This window comes from Sphaerodactylus townsendi, linkage group LG01 (genome assembly GCF_021028975.2).
Source record: "Sphaerodactylus townsendi isolate TG3544 linkage group LG01, MPM_Stown_v2.3, whole genome shotgun sequence".
In the NCBI taxonomy this organism is placed as follows: domain Eukaryota; kingdom Metazoa; phylum Chordata; class Lepidosauria; order Squamata; family Sphaerodactylidae; genus Sphaerodactylus; species Sphaerodactylus townsendi.
The window spans coordinates 193,430,338-193,451,223 of NC_059425.1; the positions used below are offsets into that span (position 1 = coordinate 193,430,338).

Below are 20,886 nucleotides of genomic sequence, written 5' to 3' on the forward strand. Positions count from 1 at the left end.
CTATATCCCATGTTATTAAGTTATGGTCTGATAAAATCCTGGTCTTTATATTTATATTCTTTGTCTTCATACAGGTTTCTTTTCCCGCCCAGATCATATCAATCCGAGAATGTGTCTTGTGTCTATTAGAATGGAAAGTAAAATCTTTTGCATCTCCTTCCTTCTCTCTCCAAACATCCACCACCCCCATATTTTTAACTAAATTAAAAAACGTCTCTGATAATTTAGTATCATTTTTAAGTTTCTTGTTGGATTTTTAGTTTCTAGAATTTTTATTTATAGTGGATTTATCCAGTTGTGAATTCACTACCCCATTAAAGTCTCCTAACAGTATCCATTCTTTGTCATCTATGGTTGCTAGTTTGTTACTGAGATCCTTATAGAATCTATTTTTAGTTCATTAGGTGCATAAATACCCAAAAGTACTATCCTTTTTTGAAATATAGATACTTCCACCCCTAAGAATCTTCCTTCTTTGTCAGAAATTATTTCTTTTGGATTCAATTTTTCATTAATGTATAGCACCACCCCTCTCTTTCCCCATGGCTCGCATGAAATAACTTGCCTAATTTTTTTTATTTTCTATATAATGTTCATCTCCTTTTTTAATATGTGATTCCTGCAAACAGGTGATATGGCTATTTTCATTTTTTAAGTATTGGAAAATCTTTTTCCTTTCCCCCCCCCAAATTTAACCCATTAACATTCCAGCTTACAATTTTAACAGACATATTTTACCTTATGTGTGTGAGCAGCCGGCAACGTCATCTGCGGTTTCCAACTTCTTAATGAACATTTGTGCTCACTGAACATCCACGATGTTGACTCTCTTTTCTTCAAACTTGAATGATACCCCTTCTGGCGCTACCCAGCAGAAAGTGATGTTTCTGGCTCTTAATGCATCTGTCAAATCACTATAGTCTTTTCTCTTACGGCAAATTGCAACCGGAATTTCTTTCAGCACTATTATATCTCTTCCTGCACATTGCAGTTTGTTTTAAGCTTGCGCTCTCAGAACCAAGTCGCGTGTGTATTTGCAGACACATTTCACCGTAACCTCTCTTGGCAATCATCTGTCTCTGGCTATCTTCGAGTTTATACTGTATGCCACATCTATTTCTTTCAATGCTTCTTCTTTTGTCATATTCCAAACAGGTGCTAAGAGAGATGCCATCTTTCCATATAGTTCTTCCTTTTCTTCTTCCGGTATTCCTCTCATTCTCAGGCAATTTTCTTTTAATTGGAATTCCAGCATCTCCGACTCATCTCCCTGCCGGTCAACTTGTGTTTGTAGAGTGTCCATTTGGCCTTTTACATCTTTAACTTGTGAGATATTGTCTTTTAGGATGTTACTGACATGGTTTATCTTTTCTTCAAGTTTCTTAATTTGAGTCAGTTCTTGTTTTATTTCCATCAACTGATTGGACTTTTCTTTTTGTTGAATTAGAAGTGATTCCATCATTTTTTCCACTTTCATATCGTTCTCGTGTTGCCTCTCTGGAGTAGACAGATTGTGAGGAACCTCAAAGGACACGAAATATAGCAACTGAGTTCAGTTCTTTATTTCATAAACTTCAATGATCACAATACACGGAATGCGGATTCTGACCTTCCCGGGCTCAAACTGTCGCTTTTACGGACAAAACAGCCCCTCCCCAAACTCCCAAGCACAATTCCCACGACAGAGCGAAAACAAGCTTCAAACACAAATGATAAGCGCAGCAAGGTTAAAGGCGGCAACCATCCCGGGCACACAGCCCAGAACGTGGAATGTGCCAAGGCCGAATTGGCGGGACAGAGAATCACATCAACCCCCATCCTTACACAGATCAATAGTGGTCTGAGTTTTTAAGAATTTTTCCACGCCGTTTTTCTTTGCATTTGCCATTTTAAAGTTCATATATTTAGCGTTCTTGTAAAAATAGGTATTAAAAAGTTTTTTGTATCTGTCTCCTTCTTTGTTTATCTTCTTCTGTATCCTTTTGCTATCTGTGTGGTGTTCTGCTTCGTTTTATTATCGTCTCAGTCTCTCTCCGTTTTGTTGCACTTCCTGGTTTCTTTTAACGGTCTCCTTATTTCTCCGTCATAGGTTATACCCCAGGAAGTAGTTATATGTCACCAGCACTCCCAGACATCCTTTGCGGCTTTACATAACCCTTCCTGGCATTTTGCCACCAATCTTTTAAAATTTCGTTCTCTCCGCTACTTTCAACAGGTAAGTAAAATGACTTTAACGCACAGTTTTATTTTACTTTCTTCCTTTTTCTTTAATATTGTTATGATTTGATAAGCTCCGAACCGCAATCTCCATTGTTTCCACTCACCAAGCACCTGGAACACACAGAGCTGTTTTTTCACAAAATTTCCTCTTTCATTCAATGTTTACTCTTGTTTCCAGTTCAGGTATTTTTCTGTTGGGCTGAGATTTTTCAAATTTCCAATTTTTATTTTCCCTTCTGCGTTTTCTCAGCTGCTCGTCCCGGCTGCCCATCCTTCTCTTCACAGCGTTTTAGATCTTCGGTTAACTGTAGTCCCATTGGTCCCCTCAGACCTGCGTGGCAGCTGCAGCCCCTTCTACGCGTCTTGTCCCCACGTTTGGAACAGCAAAAAAAGTCCTCCACACACTGCTCGGTGTCAGGACCATGCCTGTCAGTATCTTGATATCTCGCTGTGTGTGATTTGCAATTGTTTTCCTGTTTCCCTCTTCCCTTCCTAGCAATCTCCTGGCGCCAGCCCATCTTCAAAGAGGTGTGAAAGGTTCCCAGGTTCTTTGTAGCTTTGCATAGAAACTGTAGTGGGCATTTGGTGTGGGGCGAAACGGGGGGGATTAAAGGATATAAGTCCTGGATCTGAGCTCTCTAGCTCAGATCCTGCTATAAATTGTTACTCTTCGCATCACCTGGAATAAACTGCTTTTGGACCTTCCTACAGTCTCTGTTATTTCCACGTTCGAGAGTCTGACTTGGAGGATATTCACACTGAGAGTCTGACTTGGAGGATATTCACACTGTGGGTAATGTGCTATCATCTCACGGACCTGTGATGGCAGCCACGGTCGAGCTGGAAGTCTGTTTCTCATTTTTTGAGGCCCCATAAGTCAGTTGTGACTTGACAGCAGGTACATATCTAGTTACTGAGGCTCTCATTATGTCCAAATTGCCCTGTTGCATCAGACCTAAAGTCCTGTTTCTAGCTACAGCCAGCTAGATGTCTCTGGGAAGCTCTCAATGAGGGCATAAAGGTGACAGCTCTGTCCCCTGGAACTGGACTAAGAGAGTTACTTGCCTCTGTACATGGGAGATCCCATCAAACTCTTGTGACAAACATTTCCTGATAGACTTGGCAACAACCAGTTGGCTCAGAATGGAGTGTGGATTGTGCCTGGTTTCCATACATTTGTTTCTCAAACAAAATTATTTTTTGTAGTATTGACTTTTGTAAATTCCTCCTGCATTCTTTGGACCAGGATGTAAAACACAGGACCCGGCCTGGAATGAACATGAATGCAGCTTTTGCATGCAACTCTGTGGCCCTGACAATGAGGGAAGAGCACAGATGGGAACGTCCTGGGAAGCACTGCTTCATTGTATGACACTGCAGAGGACCCCAACCACATTGAACCTCTGGGCAATTTTGAGACTATAAAATAACTGCCATGGGGGGCTAACCTCATCCTCCCCCATGTACTTTTAAGTTAGGTGGCTTGAGCAACTGAAACATTCAGATGGAGGGAGGAGGAGCAGAAGATTTCTGTCTTTAGAAGAGATCGACAACATTTCCAAATAGTTGGGTAGGTGCTTGATCCAACTAATATTTATCCAGTTGATAGTCTATAAATAGAGAGAAAGAGGTACAATACAGTCTGATCACGTCCAGTCTCAGAAGCTTAGTAGGATCAGTACTTGGATGGGAGACCACCGAGGAAGATTCTGCAGAAGGCGGCAGTGGCAAACTACCTTTGCTTAATCACTTGCCAAGAAATCCCCTTGCTGGGATTGCCATAAACTAGTGGTGACTTGATGGCACTTATATACATAGTGTCATGATTGCCGTGAAAACCCATGAAAGATTGCTGTGAAAACCCTACAGCAGTGGTGGGATTCTATTAATTTATCTACTGGTTAGCCCCCTCCCTCACTGGACATGCCCCCCACCACTTGTTCCCCCCACCCTGCCGCCCCCCACCATCCACCATCCACTTACCTGGCTGCTGTGGAGGAATGTGGCTGGCCCAGCTGGGGCCTTTTCCTCCACCTCACCACCTTTTCGATGTTGGACTGCCGGGGGGAGGCAAGAGATGGCAGCGGCTGCAGCTTGGCCCACGAGCTGCCAGGTGGGCTGCCCCGCCACCAAAGGGGCCAGCCTTCTTCCACCAGCCAGCTGCCAGAGGCGACTGGCCTTGGAGTGGGCTGTGTGGCCCAGGGGGGACTTTCTCTGGCATTGGAGAGCGGGCCATGTGCCTCTGGGCTGGTGGCACAGCCTTTGGAGGAGGCCTACTCATGCCCGGCTGCTCCAGGGGAGGGGGAGCGGGGGGGCTTCTAGAGCGAGGGGGCTTTTAGAGCCCTGAAGCATCCCGGCGGCTAGGTACCTGGCTGCTCCAGAGCTCTGAAAGCCCCCTCGCTCCCCTCCCCTAGGGTGGTGGGATTCAGCCAATTCGGTAAACTCCGCAAAAAAATATCTAATGGTTCTTCTGAACCGGTGCGAACCGGCTGAATCCCACCACTGCTACAGAGTCACCATAAACTGGCTGTGACTTGATAGCACTTTTTGCTACTGTTCCTGCACCCGCCAAGATTGTTGTTCTACTAATGGTAGGTAGGATGCACCAAACTCGGCTATTCAGTAATTGCCTTACTTTCCGTCTGCTACACTACTTCGTTCCACTTAATCTCACCCCACACTTCCTGTGTTGAATTCCTTTACATTTTGCTCAGCTGGATCTCCACATTTTTAGTCTTCTGTCCATAATCCAGGTCTCCCCTTGGTTCTGATTACAAACTTGAAGGATTTAGCTGGAATTTAAATAGTAATATAATATGAATGCAATAGCTGGAACAAAAAAAAAAGCTCATGGTATTCTGAAACCATTGCAAACTAAACTATAGTGCAATGAGCTGGGGATGAAAATGGATGCTGAAAACAGTTTGAAACACCTCTCTGCTTGTGTCTGTGAAGAGCTGTCAAGTCACAGTCTGAGGGGTTTCCAAGGCAAGTGAGAAGCAGAGGTATTTTGCTGTGACCTTCCTCTGCAGTCTTCTTTGGAGGTCTCCCTTCCAAGTACTGACCCAGCTTAACTTCTGAAATCTAACAGACCTATCTATACCACCATGCCAACTTCTCTCCTCTTCTCTGCTTAACACAAGCTAATTCTTCACACACACGCATCAGCTTAAATCTCTGATCATCCTATCCAGGGAATCTTCACCTTTAAAGCATGGAATTGAACTTTCCAGAGCTCTTTGAAAGGAGGAAGAACTTCTAGCTGAATCAGATGCCAAAATATTATTGCAGGACTTGCCCCCCATTAAAAAGAAACTCACTTTTCACTTCTTGGCTTCGAGTCAAAAGCCTCTTTCTTAAAGGAGGTGCTGAAAAAGTGTCTGGGTATTAATTTGTATTTGTGGGAGATTTTAGTACTGTTATAAATCACGGTAAATCACAAATCGGGCTTTAAACAGGAGGAGCCCTTAAAATACCTTTTTATTCTTTTTATATATATTTTTGCTGTGTAAGGCTGTGAAAAATGAAAAAAAAATTGGTGGAAATGTAGTTGGATTTTCATTGCCTGCTGTAGGTTCCCTTGGCAGCATTCTGACCTATCAGATGTCTTCCAAATAAATAATGTCAGGCGTCTTGAGTTGTAATGATGAATGAAGCTTTCAGGTTCGCAAAGAAGGGTGTGCTGCAAATCTAGCGTGCTTGTTGGTGGTCTTAATTCCCCTATACTCGTCAATTCCATATAACAACCTTGATAGTAGTCCCAGAGGGACCATCGCACTGTAGGTTCAAGTCCAAATTTGGCATGGTGATTTAAAGCTGGTGGTGCTTTTACTGTATAAATGGTAAGTTCCTCCTGTAGAGAGTTCGCACGGTTGTGACTCTTGGGATGGTGAGTTCCTACAGATTTACTCAGAAGTAACTCTCCGTCAGTCATGGTCCTGCTGTCCCTGCATCGTTTTACCTTTCCCCCTTTTATCCTTGCATCAGCACTGGAACTAGGCTAGGCTGAGAGAATTGTGCTGGCCGAAGAACACCCAGAAATTCCAGGGCACTTTGGGGTCAGGCCTCCCAGATTCTGGTCCCCCACTCTGAACTGTTGGAAGTGAAGGACTTTGCACCTCAATGGCCCTTTCCCCACTTTCCTTAAGCCCCGCGCTACTCTCCTAAAGTAGCGCGGGGTTCAGCTGCCCTCCCCACTTCAGGGGCGGCGAGAACGCAGCCGCCCCGATGCTGCTTCTCTCACGCCCCCTCGACGCTGGCCAGCTGGAATTTCTGGCGCCTTTTCAAATGAGCTGCTTTTCTCGGACGACCCCGCGCTTCCTGCGCTCTCGCAGCGAGGTTCCAATTAGTGGGGAAGCCGAGAAGGCGCAGCGCCGGGGAATTGCCTCACAGCAACCCTCGGGCAAAGGTGAGTGGGGAAAGGGTCAATGACAGAGGGACTATGATCAGGGAGTCAGATAGCTAGAGTGGGTCAAGACAATGGGCACCTTTTCTCTCCTGCTCTGAAACCATCCCTTTGATGTATAGATTGCTACTCCCAGGGAACTTCCTTCCTTCCTGTTTCTCCTCTTCTCTCCCCATCATTCTTGCCCTGACTCCCCCATCTTGCCCTATGTATGCAGAGAGATGCAAACAGCCTCCCTCGCCATCCAGCTAGTTAGATTGGAATAGAGAACCTCTCTCCACTTTTCTATCCAGAATAGAGTTCACTAATAAATTAGTCTTCTTATTCGTTAGAAACTATGAATTGGCTCCGAGCTTCTTTTGTTGCCTGGGTCAGCTCCACTGTGTTTTGCCTCCCTTCACTCTGCTGTAATAAAAAGGTATCTCTTACCAGAGAGAATTACCAACACTAATCACTATGCCCAGTGGTGGGATCCAAAAATTTTAGTAACAGGTTCCCATGGTGGTGAGATTCAAACTGTGGCGTAGTGCCAATGGGGCTGGGCGGGGCATTCCGGGGGCGTGGCCGGGCATTCCGGGGCAGGGCATTCCTGGGCGGGGCTGTGGCAAGGACGCAACCGCTGCGCCGGTCCTTGGGCGGGAAACAAATGCACGCAGGCGCAGGCTGCCACGCACGCCGGTGCAGCTCCTGCTAGACTGCTTCAAGTTCTGCGCGCTACTGCGGAGAGGAGGGGCGTAACTAAGGCAAAAATCATGTGGCAAAATCAACAATTAGTAACCCCCTCTTGGCACACACAAATAATTAATAACCTACTCTTGGGAACCTGTGAGAACCTGCTGGATCCCACCTCTGACTATGCCCTACTGGCCCTCTAGTCCTGTTCACAAGTTACAACGAATGCATGCACAAATTGTGTACAGTGTCCACTTCATTTGTCTTTGCACCAGATTATTCTTGTGGTTTTTTTTGATGCATGTACAGCTGAACAGGTGTGTGCAAACCTCACATTCATCTAGGTACCCATCCCTGGTTTTACTTGTAAAATGAGCATCTGCAGAAGTTTGTAAAGCAAACTGGTTGTTGCGTAAAAACACGGGTGCACATAAATGGGCAGGATGACTGCACTTCCGCTATTAATGTCTGCACAGGACTTCCTCCTGTTTCCTTTCCAGAGACGATACTGATTACTGTTAATATCTCTCTTACCTATCTCCAAATGGCCCTTACCTTGTTTATGGTGTCTTATTGCCACAGTTATGGTCAACTGGAGACCAGCCTCTGCAAAAAGTGGATTCAAGTCCAGGAGCAACTTAGAGACCAGAAAGATTTTTGGGAAATAAGTTTTTGAGAGTCAAAGCTCCATATGTCAGATAGGAAGAAATGGAGGGAAATGGAGGGGAAATGGAGAAATGACAGATTCTTAATTCTAAAACACCTTAACTCTTGGACTGAAATAGCACATATTTACTGTTGTAGGTGGGTCTAAAATGCTATTTATTTTCCCAAGTATTTTTGGACAAGGTGGAATAGTAATCGTTTTAATGAACATAAAAGTTAAACAAACATAATTATGAAGGCAGGTGAGCCAAAGTAGATGTGTGGCTATTTCTACCATCATTTCTTTTTTCAGTTTTTGGATCCTGGCAATACACAAACAAGGAATGCAAGGCAGGAGATTTTGCTATGCCTGGAAAATTGCGTGTATTTCTCCACACAGTACACAGTGTGTATGTGTGTGTGTGTGTTTACTGTTAGATTTCGTTTAGAGTCATGGATATGCCCAGTAGTGTGTGTGAATGCAGTTTATAGAAACTTCCGAAGACATAAATGTAAAAGGTAAAACTGACATTTATTCAAGCATCTTCAGTTCACAGCTTTGTTCCAGGAAAAAGGTAAATAGAAAGAACCCTAGTCTAAAGAGATTACTTTCCCTACGACAAGTGGGCACAACTAACGCGCCATCACGTGTGTGGAGGTGAGAGGATGCTGCAGTGGGAAAGGCCCCACTGAGCAGGTTGCCATTGACCATGCGCTCGGGTCAAAGGCTAGAGCAGAAGTGAAGCTAGCATGGGGAAGAAAGGAAGTTAGTGGGCGGTCTCCTGGCCCAGACAAGGAGGGCAAACAAGAGAGGCAACATCACAGTTAGAGTGAGATACACAGCACCCCCCAGGGTCCAGGCATGCAGAAGTCGCTTATTCCAACATTTACGACCCAGGTGAAAATTTTACAAATTGCCTGGACTGCGCCAGTTAAGACAGCAGGTAGAGTGTCTGAGTGTCTGAGTGTTTGATGTTCCTGAGATTGCCAACGTCAAGTGGAGCCTGAAGCCATACTGGAATTAAAATCGATCTCCAGAATATACAGATCACTTCCTCTGGGAGAAAGGCAAACTTTAGAGGGTGGGGCCAGTGTGGTGTGGTGGTTAAGAGTTGTGCACTCTAATCCGGAGAACCAGGTTTGATTCCTCACTCCTCCCCAAGAGCAGCAGACCCTAATCTGTTGAACCAAATTTAGTTCCCCACACCTAAGCAATCAAGAATATATTACAGTCACTGACCTGTACAAAATTTACAACACAGTTTAACAAACTGAACTTAAAATATTTTTTCATAAGAACATAAGAACATAAGAACAAGCCAGCTGGATCAGACCAAAGTCCATCTAGTCCAGCTCTCTGCTACTCGCAGTGGCCCGCCAGGTGCCTTTGGGAGCTCACATGTAGGATGTGAACGCAATGGCCTTCTGCGGCTGTTGCTCCCGATCACCTGGTCTGTTAAGGCATTTGCAATCTCAGATCAAAGAGGATCAAGATTGGTAGCCATAAATCGACTTCTCCTCCATAAATCTGTCCAAGCCCCTTTTAAAGCTATCCAGGTTAGTGGCCATCACCACCTCCTGTGGCAGCATATTCCAAACACCAATCACACGTTGCGTGAAGAAGTGTTTCCTTTTATTAGTCCTAATTCTTCCCGCCAGCATTTTCAATGAATGTCATTCCTCATAATAATATTCTGTTGACAATAAAATAATCTCAATCACAATAAAAGTTGTAACAAGAGGACAGCTGGAGCCATGTCAACAAACGCAACTCCTTGAGGGGAAGTGCTCCAGGCAACACAACTCACACTCTGGTGCACGTGAGTCAGAGTTCTGGTGTCCCCCCACTAAGGAGATAAGAGAAACATAATTTTATGATATGGTGATGATGTACGGAACAAGCCTCAACTATACAGAATATTGATTATATCTTAACACAAGACCCTCCTCATGATCCACGGGAGGCAGCAAAGTTTAATGCTGATGATGTGAAAGCAAAGTTTATAATTTCACCTACTCAGGGAGAGAGAAGCTGCGCTCATTCTAAGTTGTAAAACAGCTGGCTCCCTATGGAATGCAACACAAAATAGATATTCAATGCAATCGCCAAATTAGATGAGAACTCTCAGAAGAAAGTAACATACCTCAAAAATGCCTCCGAATTGTAGCCTTGATGATGATTTATCAATTATGCAGGATTTAGCATTTAAGATCAGAGACTCTGGATATGAATTTAGAGGTGATAATTTCTAATTGGGAGTCTACTAGCCAGCCAGATTTGAAAATAAAATATCTGTTCTGGAAGCAAAAGACCAACTGGATGTTATTTACGTGATGAAGATCTTGAGTACCAATAAAGAATATCTATTTCCTCCTTAAAACAATATGCCTTGTGTGGACTTTATTCCAAAAGCAGCCTCCCCTTTCCACTGGTCCACAAGCAGCTCATTCTAACATTGTCTGAATGAATCTTCGGCTGGTTCTGGTGGGTTTTCCGGGCTGTGTGGCCGTGGTCTGGTAGATCTTGTTCCTAACATTTCGCCTGCATCTGTGGCTGGCACCTTCAGAGGTGTATCACAGAGGGAAGTCTGTTACACACTGTGTCCAGTGAGAAGGGAATGTTTTAGTGGGGGAATATTGTCCCCAGTGGTGGGATCCTTCCTTCCTTCCTTCCTTCCTTCCTTGCTTCCTTACTTCCTTCCTCCCTCCCTGCTTCCTTGCTTCCTTGCTTCCTCCCTCCCTCCCTCCCTTCCTCCCTCCCTCCCTCCCTCCTTGCTTCCTTGCTTCCTTCCTTCCTCCCTCCCTCCCTGCTTCCTCCCTCCCTCCCTCCCTGCTTCCTTTCTTTTCTATCGCGGTGAACAAAACTGTAAAAGAATTGTGAACAGGACATTGTGATTCCAAACTCATGCAAAGCTTTCAGGGGCAAATTCTACTTGTTATTCTTATGACTTCCCAGATGAGCCTTTCAAAAAGATTTGTGGCTCCCTTTCCACCTTGTCACTGGGGAGATGGAGGAATGTTTAATATTTGATAGCCAAAATTTCATAGTCATGGTTCAAATGTCTCTGTAGCCCCTAGAGATGCTTCTCCACCAAGGTCAATATTTGGTTATCATTTTCCTTTTTCTTGATTTGTTGTTGTTTTGGTGAAATGACTTTCAAGGAATTTTCCTAAAAGAAATTCAGAATCCTGCAGTGGTGGTATTTATGGACACAAATAGTGTGCACAGCTATACTACACCTGTACACTTTCTGTATCTGTGCGGTTGTTCAGAGTTACAGTGTGTGAAATTTCAAAGAAGTACCCTGCACTTAAAGAATGGACAAAAATTACCACAAGTGACAACACAAACGTATAGAGTTGCCAGTATTGCTTTGGCAAATGCCAGGAGATTCTGGAGGCTTTACCTGGAGAGAGTAGAGTTCAGTGAAGATATGATGCAACTTCTAGGAATGTCCCCTAATCTCTATGGTAATGATCATTGAGACATAGGAAATCCCTGCAATATCTCCATGGAGACCATTTTCCTGCCATTTTATTCTCTCGCTCCTCATTTTTGCCATGGTTTAGAGCAGGGGTAGGGAACCTGCGGCTCTCCAGATGTTCAGGAACTACAATTCCCATCAGCCCCTACCAGCATGGCCAATTGGCCATGCTGGTAGGGGCTGATGGGAATTGTAGTTCCTGAACATCTGGAGAGCCGCAGGTTCCCTACCCCTGGTTTAGAGTTAACCTGCTTTGTGTATGAAAGACTTAAGTATATGGAGAGTATTATTTGCCTGATTTTTCCCCCTTTCCTGTTTCTGGGTGCCCAAAAAACAGCAAGTAATGCCCGTCCAGCTGCTGACATGGTAGAGGTGATCCCATGAATGGCCAGGGAGTCCATGAACTTTGCTGATGCTTATGTTACCTTATGTGTGTATATTTATATGCATTTGTAATTAATACAGTCAAACCCTGTTAAGGCTTCAGGGAGCTCTGGCCACCCACAGTAACATTTTAATAAGTATTCCCTCTCCCTGCCACATCGGGGTAGTGATTTAACAGGATGGGCATCAGAAATAAGGATAGTCCCAGGCAAGTAGGCTTCATGTGGTGAATATGGAATGTTGCTTCTCTTGGGGCGATTTCGCACTCACCAACTCAACCTAGGTTCTACCTAGGTTCCACCTAGGTACTCCCCTCATCCAGCGAGTTCCACGCGGGTCCGTTCCTGCCCTGCTCCATCCTGCTGTTAAATTTCCGACTCCACCAGGGAGGTACAGTTTTTTCGGTGAACCCAGGTTGAAGCTGGTAAAATGGGGAATCTCCGTCGCCTTGATTCGCCCGTTCAGCCAATCACAGACGAATGTCTTGGCAATGCACGAAATGGGAGATTCGCACCAACGAAAAGCGCACCCCCCCCCCCGCTTCTGTATAGAAGCGACGGCCATGCACATAAACAGAGGGCAGATTACACGCTGCTCATAGCAACGCAGCAGCCTATCAGGAATGAGGAGCGAATGACACCCGGATACCTCCAGGTGACAGAAATCAGTTTACCTGTAGAAAATGCCCACTTTAGAAGGCAGAGTTTATGGTATTGAAGTCCCTCTGCTTCAGGCTGGATCCAGAAACTCTCCCAAGAGCAGAGCACCTTCAGCTGTTTTGCCAGCTGGAGAAGCAGCCTGGCTGGTGCGGGGCGAGGGGGAAGGGGCTGGGGCAATTTTCCACACACCCCGGGCACGTGCCTGGTGCACAGCACACCCCCACCCCCTTATAGTTACGCCTCTGAGTAGGGGTAGCTGTGTTGGTCTGCAGTAGAAGAGTAAGATTTGAGTACCATAGTACCTTAAAGACCCACAGAGTTTCCAAGACATAAGCTTCTGAGAGTCAAGCTCCTTTCAGCAGATATATGACGGGGTAAAAGGCAAGGAATTATCCATCATGCCTTTCCTGAGGCAAATTTTGAAATTCCGGAGGTGAATCTGAACTTAACATTTCTGAAGACCTAGGCCGATTCATATTTTAGGGTCTACAGCAGAAGAACTCTCTCTCTCTCTCTCTCTCTCTCTCTCTCTCTCTCTCTCTCTCTCTCTCTCTCTGAATTTCCCATTAGAACTGCCCATATCTTGCTTGGAACTACAGATTTTGTGCCGATGTGTGTGATAGAAAAAGCAATACTAAAATTTGTTAATATTGCTTTTTCTAATACACATATCTGCACAAAATCTGTTGTAACAATATTAACCAATTTAATAAGGGCGTCATTAATAAGGGCAATATTAACAAATTTAAATAAATTCTGTATGTATGTAAACCCAGTTTGTCCCACCAACCCCAGTTGAGGGGAGAAATTATGGGACCTGGGGGGTAACAAAGTAGAAAGCAGAGGTACCTCCAGCTCACTAGTCATCGCTTTTTAACAATAGGAATGGCCAGGAGGAGGAGGAGGAGGAGGAGGAGGAGGAGAATTCAAATGCAACAGGCAGATGCTCAAATCACCTATAACCAAACACAAGTAGAACTTAAAATAGACGTAGGGTTTGATCAATGAAGAATGAGGGGGAATCAAAGCAGGACACATGCGTAGAAAACTCTAAGCAATGTTAGATTTGAAGATGGGGCCAAAGAAGCCATAAGAGCCGTTAGAACTAATTAGAATTAGAACTAATTAGTTCTAAAGAATTAGAACTAATAAAAGGAAACACTTCTTCACGCAACGTGTGATTGGTGTTTGGAATATGCTGCCACAGGAGGTGGTGATGGCCACTAACCTGGATGGCTTTAAAAGGGGCTTGGACAGATTTATGGAGGAGAAGTCAATTTATGGCTACCAATCTTGATCCTCTTTGATCTGAGATTGCAAATGCCTTAACAGACCAGGTGATCGGGAGCAACAGCCGCAGAGGGCCCTTGCTTTCACATCCTACATGTGAACTCCCAAGGGCACCTGGTGGGCCACTGCGAGTAGCAGAGAGCTGGACTAGATGGACTCTGGTCTGATCCAGCTGGCTTGTTCTTATGTTCTTATGTTTACTGTCTCTCCGAAAGACTCTCATGGTTTCCTTGCTGTGGCTTGACTGGCCGTGATGGTGTCGCTGCGGTTCTTCGGGATTTTGTCTCGTTGCAGATCTCTGGAGGCCGCAGCTGTCTTGAGGTTCCTGCTCAGGTGACTCTGCTGTCTGCCCTCCTGCTCAGGTGGCTTCTTTCTTTGCCTCAGAAAATTTAACTCTTTTCCTCAGAACTCATTTCCCTCCCTCAAAACTCTCCCCACAGCTCCCACGCAGGGACAAAATACTCCTCCCCATAACCCCATAACATGCATACACGCACACACCCTACTTCCGCTCTCCCTCTTACACTCCACAACCCCGCATAATACCTAAACACATTTGCATAAATAAATAAAAGTAGAAATAAGTCAATTAAAATGGCACCGACACATTTAATACCTTCCAGTCCTGCAGAACATGCCCCCCCCCCCCGACAGCCATTTAAGTGACTGTTAATTTGAGCCATTTCACACATACTGCTCAGTCTTCAGTTCAGACCCCCCTGGGCGCAAAATAAAACCTTGCAATGAGCTGCCACCAAAAATTCCACTACAGGGCTGGAGGGAATTTCAGCTCTTTCCATTTAACTTCAATAGAAAGTGCTAGTTGGGGGGGAATCCTTCTTCTGAATTTGTCCAATAACCTATAAAATTGAAATTAGTTCTGGGAGAATAAAGAAATTACAGTTCAGCCCCATTATTTAAAAATATGCTTAATTTTGAAAGGCGTGTGCCAATTTCCAACAACTGAGTTACAGTCCTGGATTCCTTAAAAGATGGGGGTACAGATACCCTCCTATTTAAGACACAGAAATGAGATTGATACTTATTTAGACTTGATGTGTAGTTCTGGTGTACAATGAAAGCAAAGCTTTCTTTTTAATACTAATTTCTGTATGACCCAGAAAAAAAAAGGACCATTTTTTTTCTTTTCCTGGGTAGTTATAAAGAATAAAATTCCACATGTCAACATCTTTGAACAATAGGATGTTGGAAAATATAAAGCAATTTGAGCTTGCATCTCAGTTGACCTAACTGGTTCCCCAAGGAAAGCCCAGTAATGAAAAATTAATAATCCTGCAATATGGGATACTCTGCGAAAACACACACACAGAGCAGAAAAGAGTGAAACACAAGATGTCCCTACACACCTGCTGACACACACACACTGTGTACCAGCTTTCACTGGAAAAGGAACAGTAGAAATGAACCAAATTAGAAAAGTTGGTTTTTAAACCCTGCTTTTCTCTATCCCTCAAAGCGACTTACAATAACCTCCCTCCCCCCCCCCACCAACAAACACCATGTGAGGTTGGTGGAGCTGAGAGAGTTCTGAGAGAATTGTGACTAGCCCAAGGTCACCCAGCAGGCTTCATGTGGAGCAGAAAAAACAAATCCAGTTCACCAGGTAACAGTCCACCACATGTGGAGGAGTGGGGAATCAAACCTGGTTCTCTGGATTAGAGTCCACCTCCTTTCAACCACTATGCCATGCTAGTTCACATGAACTGGTCAGTGTAAGGTTGTTTCGGTTAGCTAGGAGCTTGCTTCAACCTTGGCACTACATTCTTGGTTCTGGGTGTCTTGCCCGGAGCTATCGTTATCTCTTGCTTAGCCTTGCCGCTTACTTGCTTGCTTCTGTCCTGTGTGAACTTGCTCCTGGGAATAGTAAGGTGGGAAAGAAGGTTTGTTCATGTTGGGGTTTTCGCGGGAAAACTCAGCCTGTAAAAAGCGGCTGTTGGGGAGAGTCTGGTTAGAATTCGCATTGTCTGTAGAAGATCATGATTGCCAGATCAATAAAGAACTATTAAGGTTACTGTTGGCCTGGACTTTGCTGATTCCTTACAGTCTGCCCATGCTTCACAAAGGATGCCGGTCACAAAACCTGCATATTCCAGTTGCAAAGTTTAGGGAGGTGATAAACAGGGGATCTCAGAAGTCGCTGCTTCCAGTGGAACAGCAAGGAGAGTCACAAGGATTGGCCTCCAAGGGCCATTCAGACACTGGGCCAATGATATTGCCAGGTTTTCCATTGGTGGAAAAATGAAAGGAGAGCTCCTTTGACCATCAAAAATGTTATGAGGGGAATGATGGGACTTGCATGGAAAAAAAGCCATCTGGGCTGTAGGCTGTAAAAAGGGAGAGATTAAAAAACTGGCTAGATCATGCCCCTAGTGCCCACCTTGCAAAGGACATTACTTCGGGGCGGGGGTCCCCAACCTTTTTGAGCCTGTAGGCACTGTTGGAATTCTGGCAGAGTTTGGTGGGAACAGCCACAAAATGGCTGCCACGGGAGGCCGAACCAACTACAAAATGGCGGCTGCTGCTTACGTTCAGCCACACAGGGGAGATCTTTGTGCTGCAGCTTCTACTGGAACAACTATTTTGAAAAATCTGCAGAGAGAATCAGGAGCTTGCTGGAGAAAAGCCAAACCTGACCACATCTACTTTCTAAAAACACTTGGTGGGTGCCTAGAAGGGTGTTGACAGAGGCACCACGTTGGGGACACCTGCTCCAAGGATGGGTGACTAAACTGGGTCAAACAGCACAGGATAAAGGAATTAGGAACAAAGACCTGATGATGCCGTTATTAGCCGTGCATGACTCTGTTAGCACACTACAGATTTGCAAAGATATGTGCTTTAGGAGAGGGGTGCAAATATAACATTGTCTTTTCTTTCACAACCTCCAACAAAATCATTCATGAAATCTTAAATAAATCTGTGCCTCCGCTCTTATGTCTGGATGAGACTCAGAATTTGACCCTACAGATGTGGAGGTTGCCAATAGACACGCACGGGTGGTCTGACCAGCATCCCAGAGCCTTGGAAGAAATGAAACTAAAGCTCAGCTAAGTCCGGAAGATACTGCAGGGTGGGTTCCGATGGGAGGCTGAAGGTATGTGAGCCAGATGACTGCGTGGGCTCAGAGATGGCTCGGCAGGAATACCTGCATTATATAGCACAGACAAAAATACACTGAAGAGACATCCAAAGTAATGAGCCTGCTTCCTGGCTCCGTGTGCCGCTAGATGTCCGCAAATCTAATGCTGGAGGAATGCTTCTCCAATTCTCTTCCTGGTTCTGTTGAGCACAAACCTTGGCATTTTAAAAAAAAATTGCCACCTTCTTGAGTTGCAACCAAACTTGTCATGTATAGGCCCCACGGCACCTACGAAGTCCGAAGGAGTGAGCAGCAAATGATGCAAAGTGAAATGAAATGAAATTGCTGATTCTGTTGGTCAGCTTGCAAACATTAATCCTGAACAAGAAGGGGACGAAGGAAAGAGCTGCAAACATTAGTGATTCCTTGTAACTTTTAAGTTTTGCCTGCATCTTTGTTTCTGCACTGACCCTAACAGTTTGTCCCAGTTAGAAATGAGAGAGCTTCAGCTTTCGAAATGGTGGCTACATATTGAAAAAAAGATCTTTTCCTTGGGCTTCTCTTGGGAGGCCCTACAAATGCTCACCGCTCCGGAGATTTACCATCGCTTAAAGTCTAGATTATTTGATCAAGAATATCAATTTCTCCTGAGCAAAGTGCAAAGCTCTTGCTCTCCAATATTCTTTGGGATTATCCCTCAGCAATCTAGCCCTGCTATATACCTGGCACATCTTGTTAATTATAATTGCAGATGGGTCATGACTAGAGCAAGGTGTAACTCTTTTCCGTCAGTACATCTCCAAGGTCGCTTCTCTAATATCCCACAAAATGAGCGTTGCTGTCGATTCTGTCCTAATGCAACTGATTCACTTTCTCATATTCTGCTTCACTGTTCAAAATATAACAACTTCAGAACTGATTTGAGAACTGTACGACCAACAGGATTTATGCTTCTTTCTGATAAGGTAAAAATGGCTAAGCTTCTAAATAACTCTAATGCTAAAATCTCTGAAGCTGTTGCTACATTTTTACTCTGTGTACTGCAAGTTGTGTAATAATGATCTTTTTACTGTATTTGAAATTCATGACACATACCGGTTTTATGCCTAATAAAGGTTTTGGGACTTCTAGTGATTCCAGGGCTTTGGGCATAAATTGAGGCTGGGACTGAGGGTGGGGGGAGTGGTGGTCAGCTCTAGGCAGTGGAATCCACACTGTCCTACACTTGATTTCCTGCTCCTTTCACTGTCTGAGTGTTAAAAAGCACGGACCATGAGGGTCTTAAGAGCAGCACAGCAGCTGAGGCCATGGCAAGCATTGGAAGACTGCAACTCTTGGTCCACCACAATTTTATCTGTTGGGAGTCCATGATGGTGAAAATGTTTGCGTTACTGGTTGTTGTGGGTTCTCCGGGCTGTGTGGCCATGGTCTGGTAGATCATGTTCCTGCATCTGTGGCCTTCTCACTGGACACAATGTGTAACAGACTTCTCTCTGTGACGCATCTCTGAAAATGCCGGCCACAGATGCCGGCGAAATGTTAGGAAAAAGATCTAACAGATTTCGGAACAAGATCTACCACGGCCACACATCCCGGAAAGCCCACAACAACCAGTTGAGTCTGGCCATGAAAGCCTTCGACAATACACTTGCGTTAATTTAAAAGGAGGAAAAAAATGGCTTCTCAAACATCGCAAAGAAGAGGACACACATCTAACGAACATCAACAACTTTATTGAACACCAGAACTGTTTCCAGATCTGCTTTTCGGCAGAAGTAGAAAAAGAAGGCAGCTTTTCCTTATCCATTCCTTCAAATACCTGCTGCATTTCTCACTTCCATATTATCTTCTTTCCTGAAAAAAGTCTGTCAAAGAGACTATTAAATGAGAAGGCCTAGAGGTAGGGGATTCCAGGTAGGGACATTCCTGTGGATCTAGGAAGGGGAGGGGGGGGGGGGTGGGGAAGGGTTGGTCTCAGTGGGGTATGGTGCCATCCAATCCATCCTCCAAAGCAGGCGTTTTCTCCAGCGGAACTGATCTTTGCTTGTAGATCAGTTGTACTTCCAAGCGAACTCCAGCTCCCTCCCAACGGTTCGGGACCCTACCTAGAGGTGCCCTTCGCTTACAGACCTGGAGTGTTTGCAGAATCCTGCTGGGGAGCCAAGGATGAGGCCAGGTGGCTGAGCGCCCTTGCGATGATGGCCAGGTGGCCGTTCATTGTCTGCAGCTCTGCCAGGATGTCCCTGAGCGTCGCGGGAGCCTGACCGGAATGCGGAGGGATGTCCGAGAAAGGCGGAGGGGAGGCCACGGATTCCGGGGGCTGCTGCTTGATGAAGCCGGCTTGGACGCTCCCCCCCTCGCTCAGGACAGGCAGCAAAGTGCTTCCGCACCTCTTCATGCTTTCCGCGAGGCTGGTCCCACTAGGCAGCTGCACTTCTTCCTTGCCACGCATGGTGGTGGTCATCACAGAAGCGAGGTAGGGAAGCCAGTCAACGAGATGTGGAGCATGGCTAGGGGAAATGGCAGCCCCTGCAGGTGAGTAAATGTTACCTGGGGCAGCGGTGGCAGGTGGAAGAGTAGACAGAAGCACAGGCTGAAGGGTGGAGATGGGCACCGAGGACGGGTTAGGTGCAGCAGAGGTCGATGTCTGTGAGGTCATTTCGGTATTCAAGGCCAAGGCACAGGTCGACAATGGTGGCGAAAAGGTGGGGGGCTCACAGTCGTACGTCGGGGATGGAGAGGGAGGGGCTGTGAGAGGGGTAGGCTCTTCAGAAGATGACGGGGAGGCCGTGGCAGAGGGTGTATCAGGGGTACAAGGTTCTGAGTCTGCAAGAGAAAGAATAACAACCATCATGGGCATCAATCAATGAAGCCCCGAGACCTACAGCAACAGACTCTACAACAATAAAATACACATTTCAAATTCAAGAAGAAGACGAGTTTGGATTTATACCTAGCCTTTCTCTCCTAAAAGGAGTCTCAAGGAGGCTTACACACGCCTTTCCCTCCCTCTCCCCACAACAGACACCTCGTGAGGCAGGTGGGGCTGAGAAACTCCTGAGAGAACTGTAACTACCCCAAGGTCACCTGGCTGACTTCATGTACAGGAGCAAGGAACCAAATCCAATTCACCAGATAAGAGTTTGTGCTCAAGTAGAGGAGGGAGGAATCAAACCCAGATCTCCAGATTAGAGTCCATCGCTCTTAACCTTTATACCACGCTGGCTCTCTCAGCAAAAATTCAGCAAAACGGAGAACTGAAGTCAAGTTGAACTTGGAACTTTACATCCTGGAGCGCCAAATTTCCTCAAGGTCCCTTTTCCCCATTCTGTCAGATTTTTGTCTGGTATATAGATCAGAGGCAGAGCACCAAGGGGGCAGAGGTGTGCGCGATGCACTGGGTGCGCGTTGGTGCAGGGGCGTGGCGGGGGCGTTCTGATGTAGGGGGTTCCAGGGTGGGGGTGGGGGTGTTCCGGGGCAGGGCGTGGGCGTGGCAGGAGCGCCCTGAGAGCAGCAGTGGCGTAGGAGGTTAAGAGCTCGTGTATCTAATCTGGAGGAACCGGGTTTGATTCCCAGCTCTGCCGCCTGAGCTGTGGAGGCTTATCTGGGGAATTCAGGTTAGCCTGTGCGCTCCCACACATGCCAGCTGGGTGACCTTGGGCTAGTCACAGATTCTCGGAGCTCTCCCAGCTCCACCTACCTCACAGGGTGTTTGTTGTGAGGGGGGAAGGGCAAGGAGATTGTCAGCCCCTTTGAGTCTCCTGCAGGAGAGAAAGGGGGGATATAAATCCAAAAAAAAAAAGTTCCCCCTTGCTCCGGCCCTGATATAGATTGGCAACCTTTAGAATTTAAAAAATCAGTTTTGGTGGGGGTTATTCATTTTCACAGTGGAGATTCTTCCTCACCAAGACATCGTTAATTTAGTCCATCTTTGTAAATTTTCCTGCATCTTCTTCCATGTCATTTTATAATTATCCCTAAACAATGTATCATTCGGTCCAGTCAGATTAATTCCTAAGTATTTTG

The 20,886-nt window shown here is 45.5% G+C and overlaps 1 protein-coding gene across 1 annotated transcript in view; it reads right to left on the reverse strand.

Annotated features, from left to right (window-relative positions):
* Positions 1 to 18,573: 18,573 nt before the first annotated feature.
* The window catches only part of RUNX2 (RUNX family transcription factor 2), a 190,519-nt gene continuing 188,206 nt past the window's right edge, over positions 18,574 to 20,886 (reverse strand). The window contains exon 4 of the mRNA XM_048502910.1: positions 18,574 to 19,686. Within this exon, the coding sequence (XP_048358867.1) occupies positions 18,983 to 19,686 (704 nt within the window). The 3' untranslated portion in view covers positions 18,574 to 18,982. The remainder of the gene's footprint in view (positions 19,687 to 20,886) is intronic.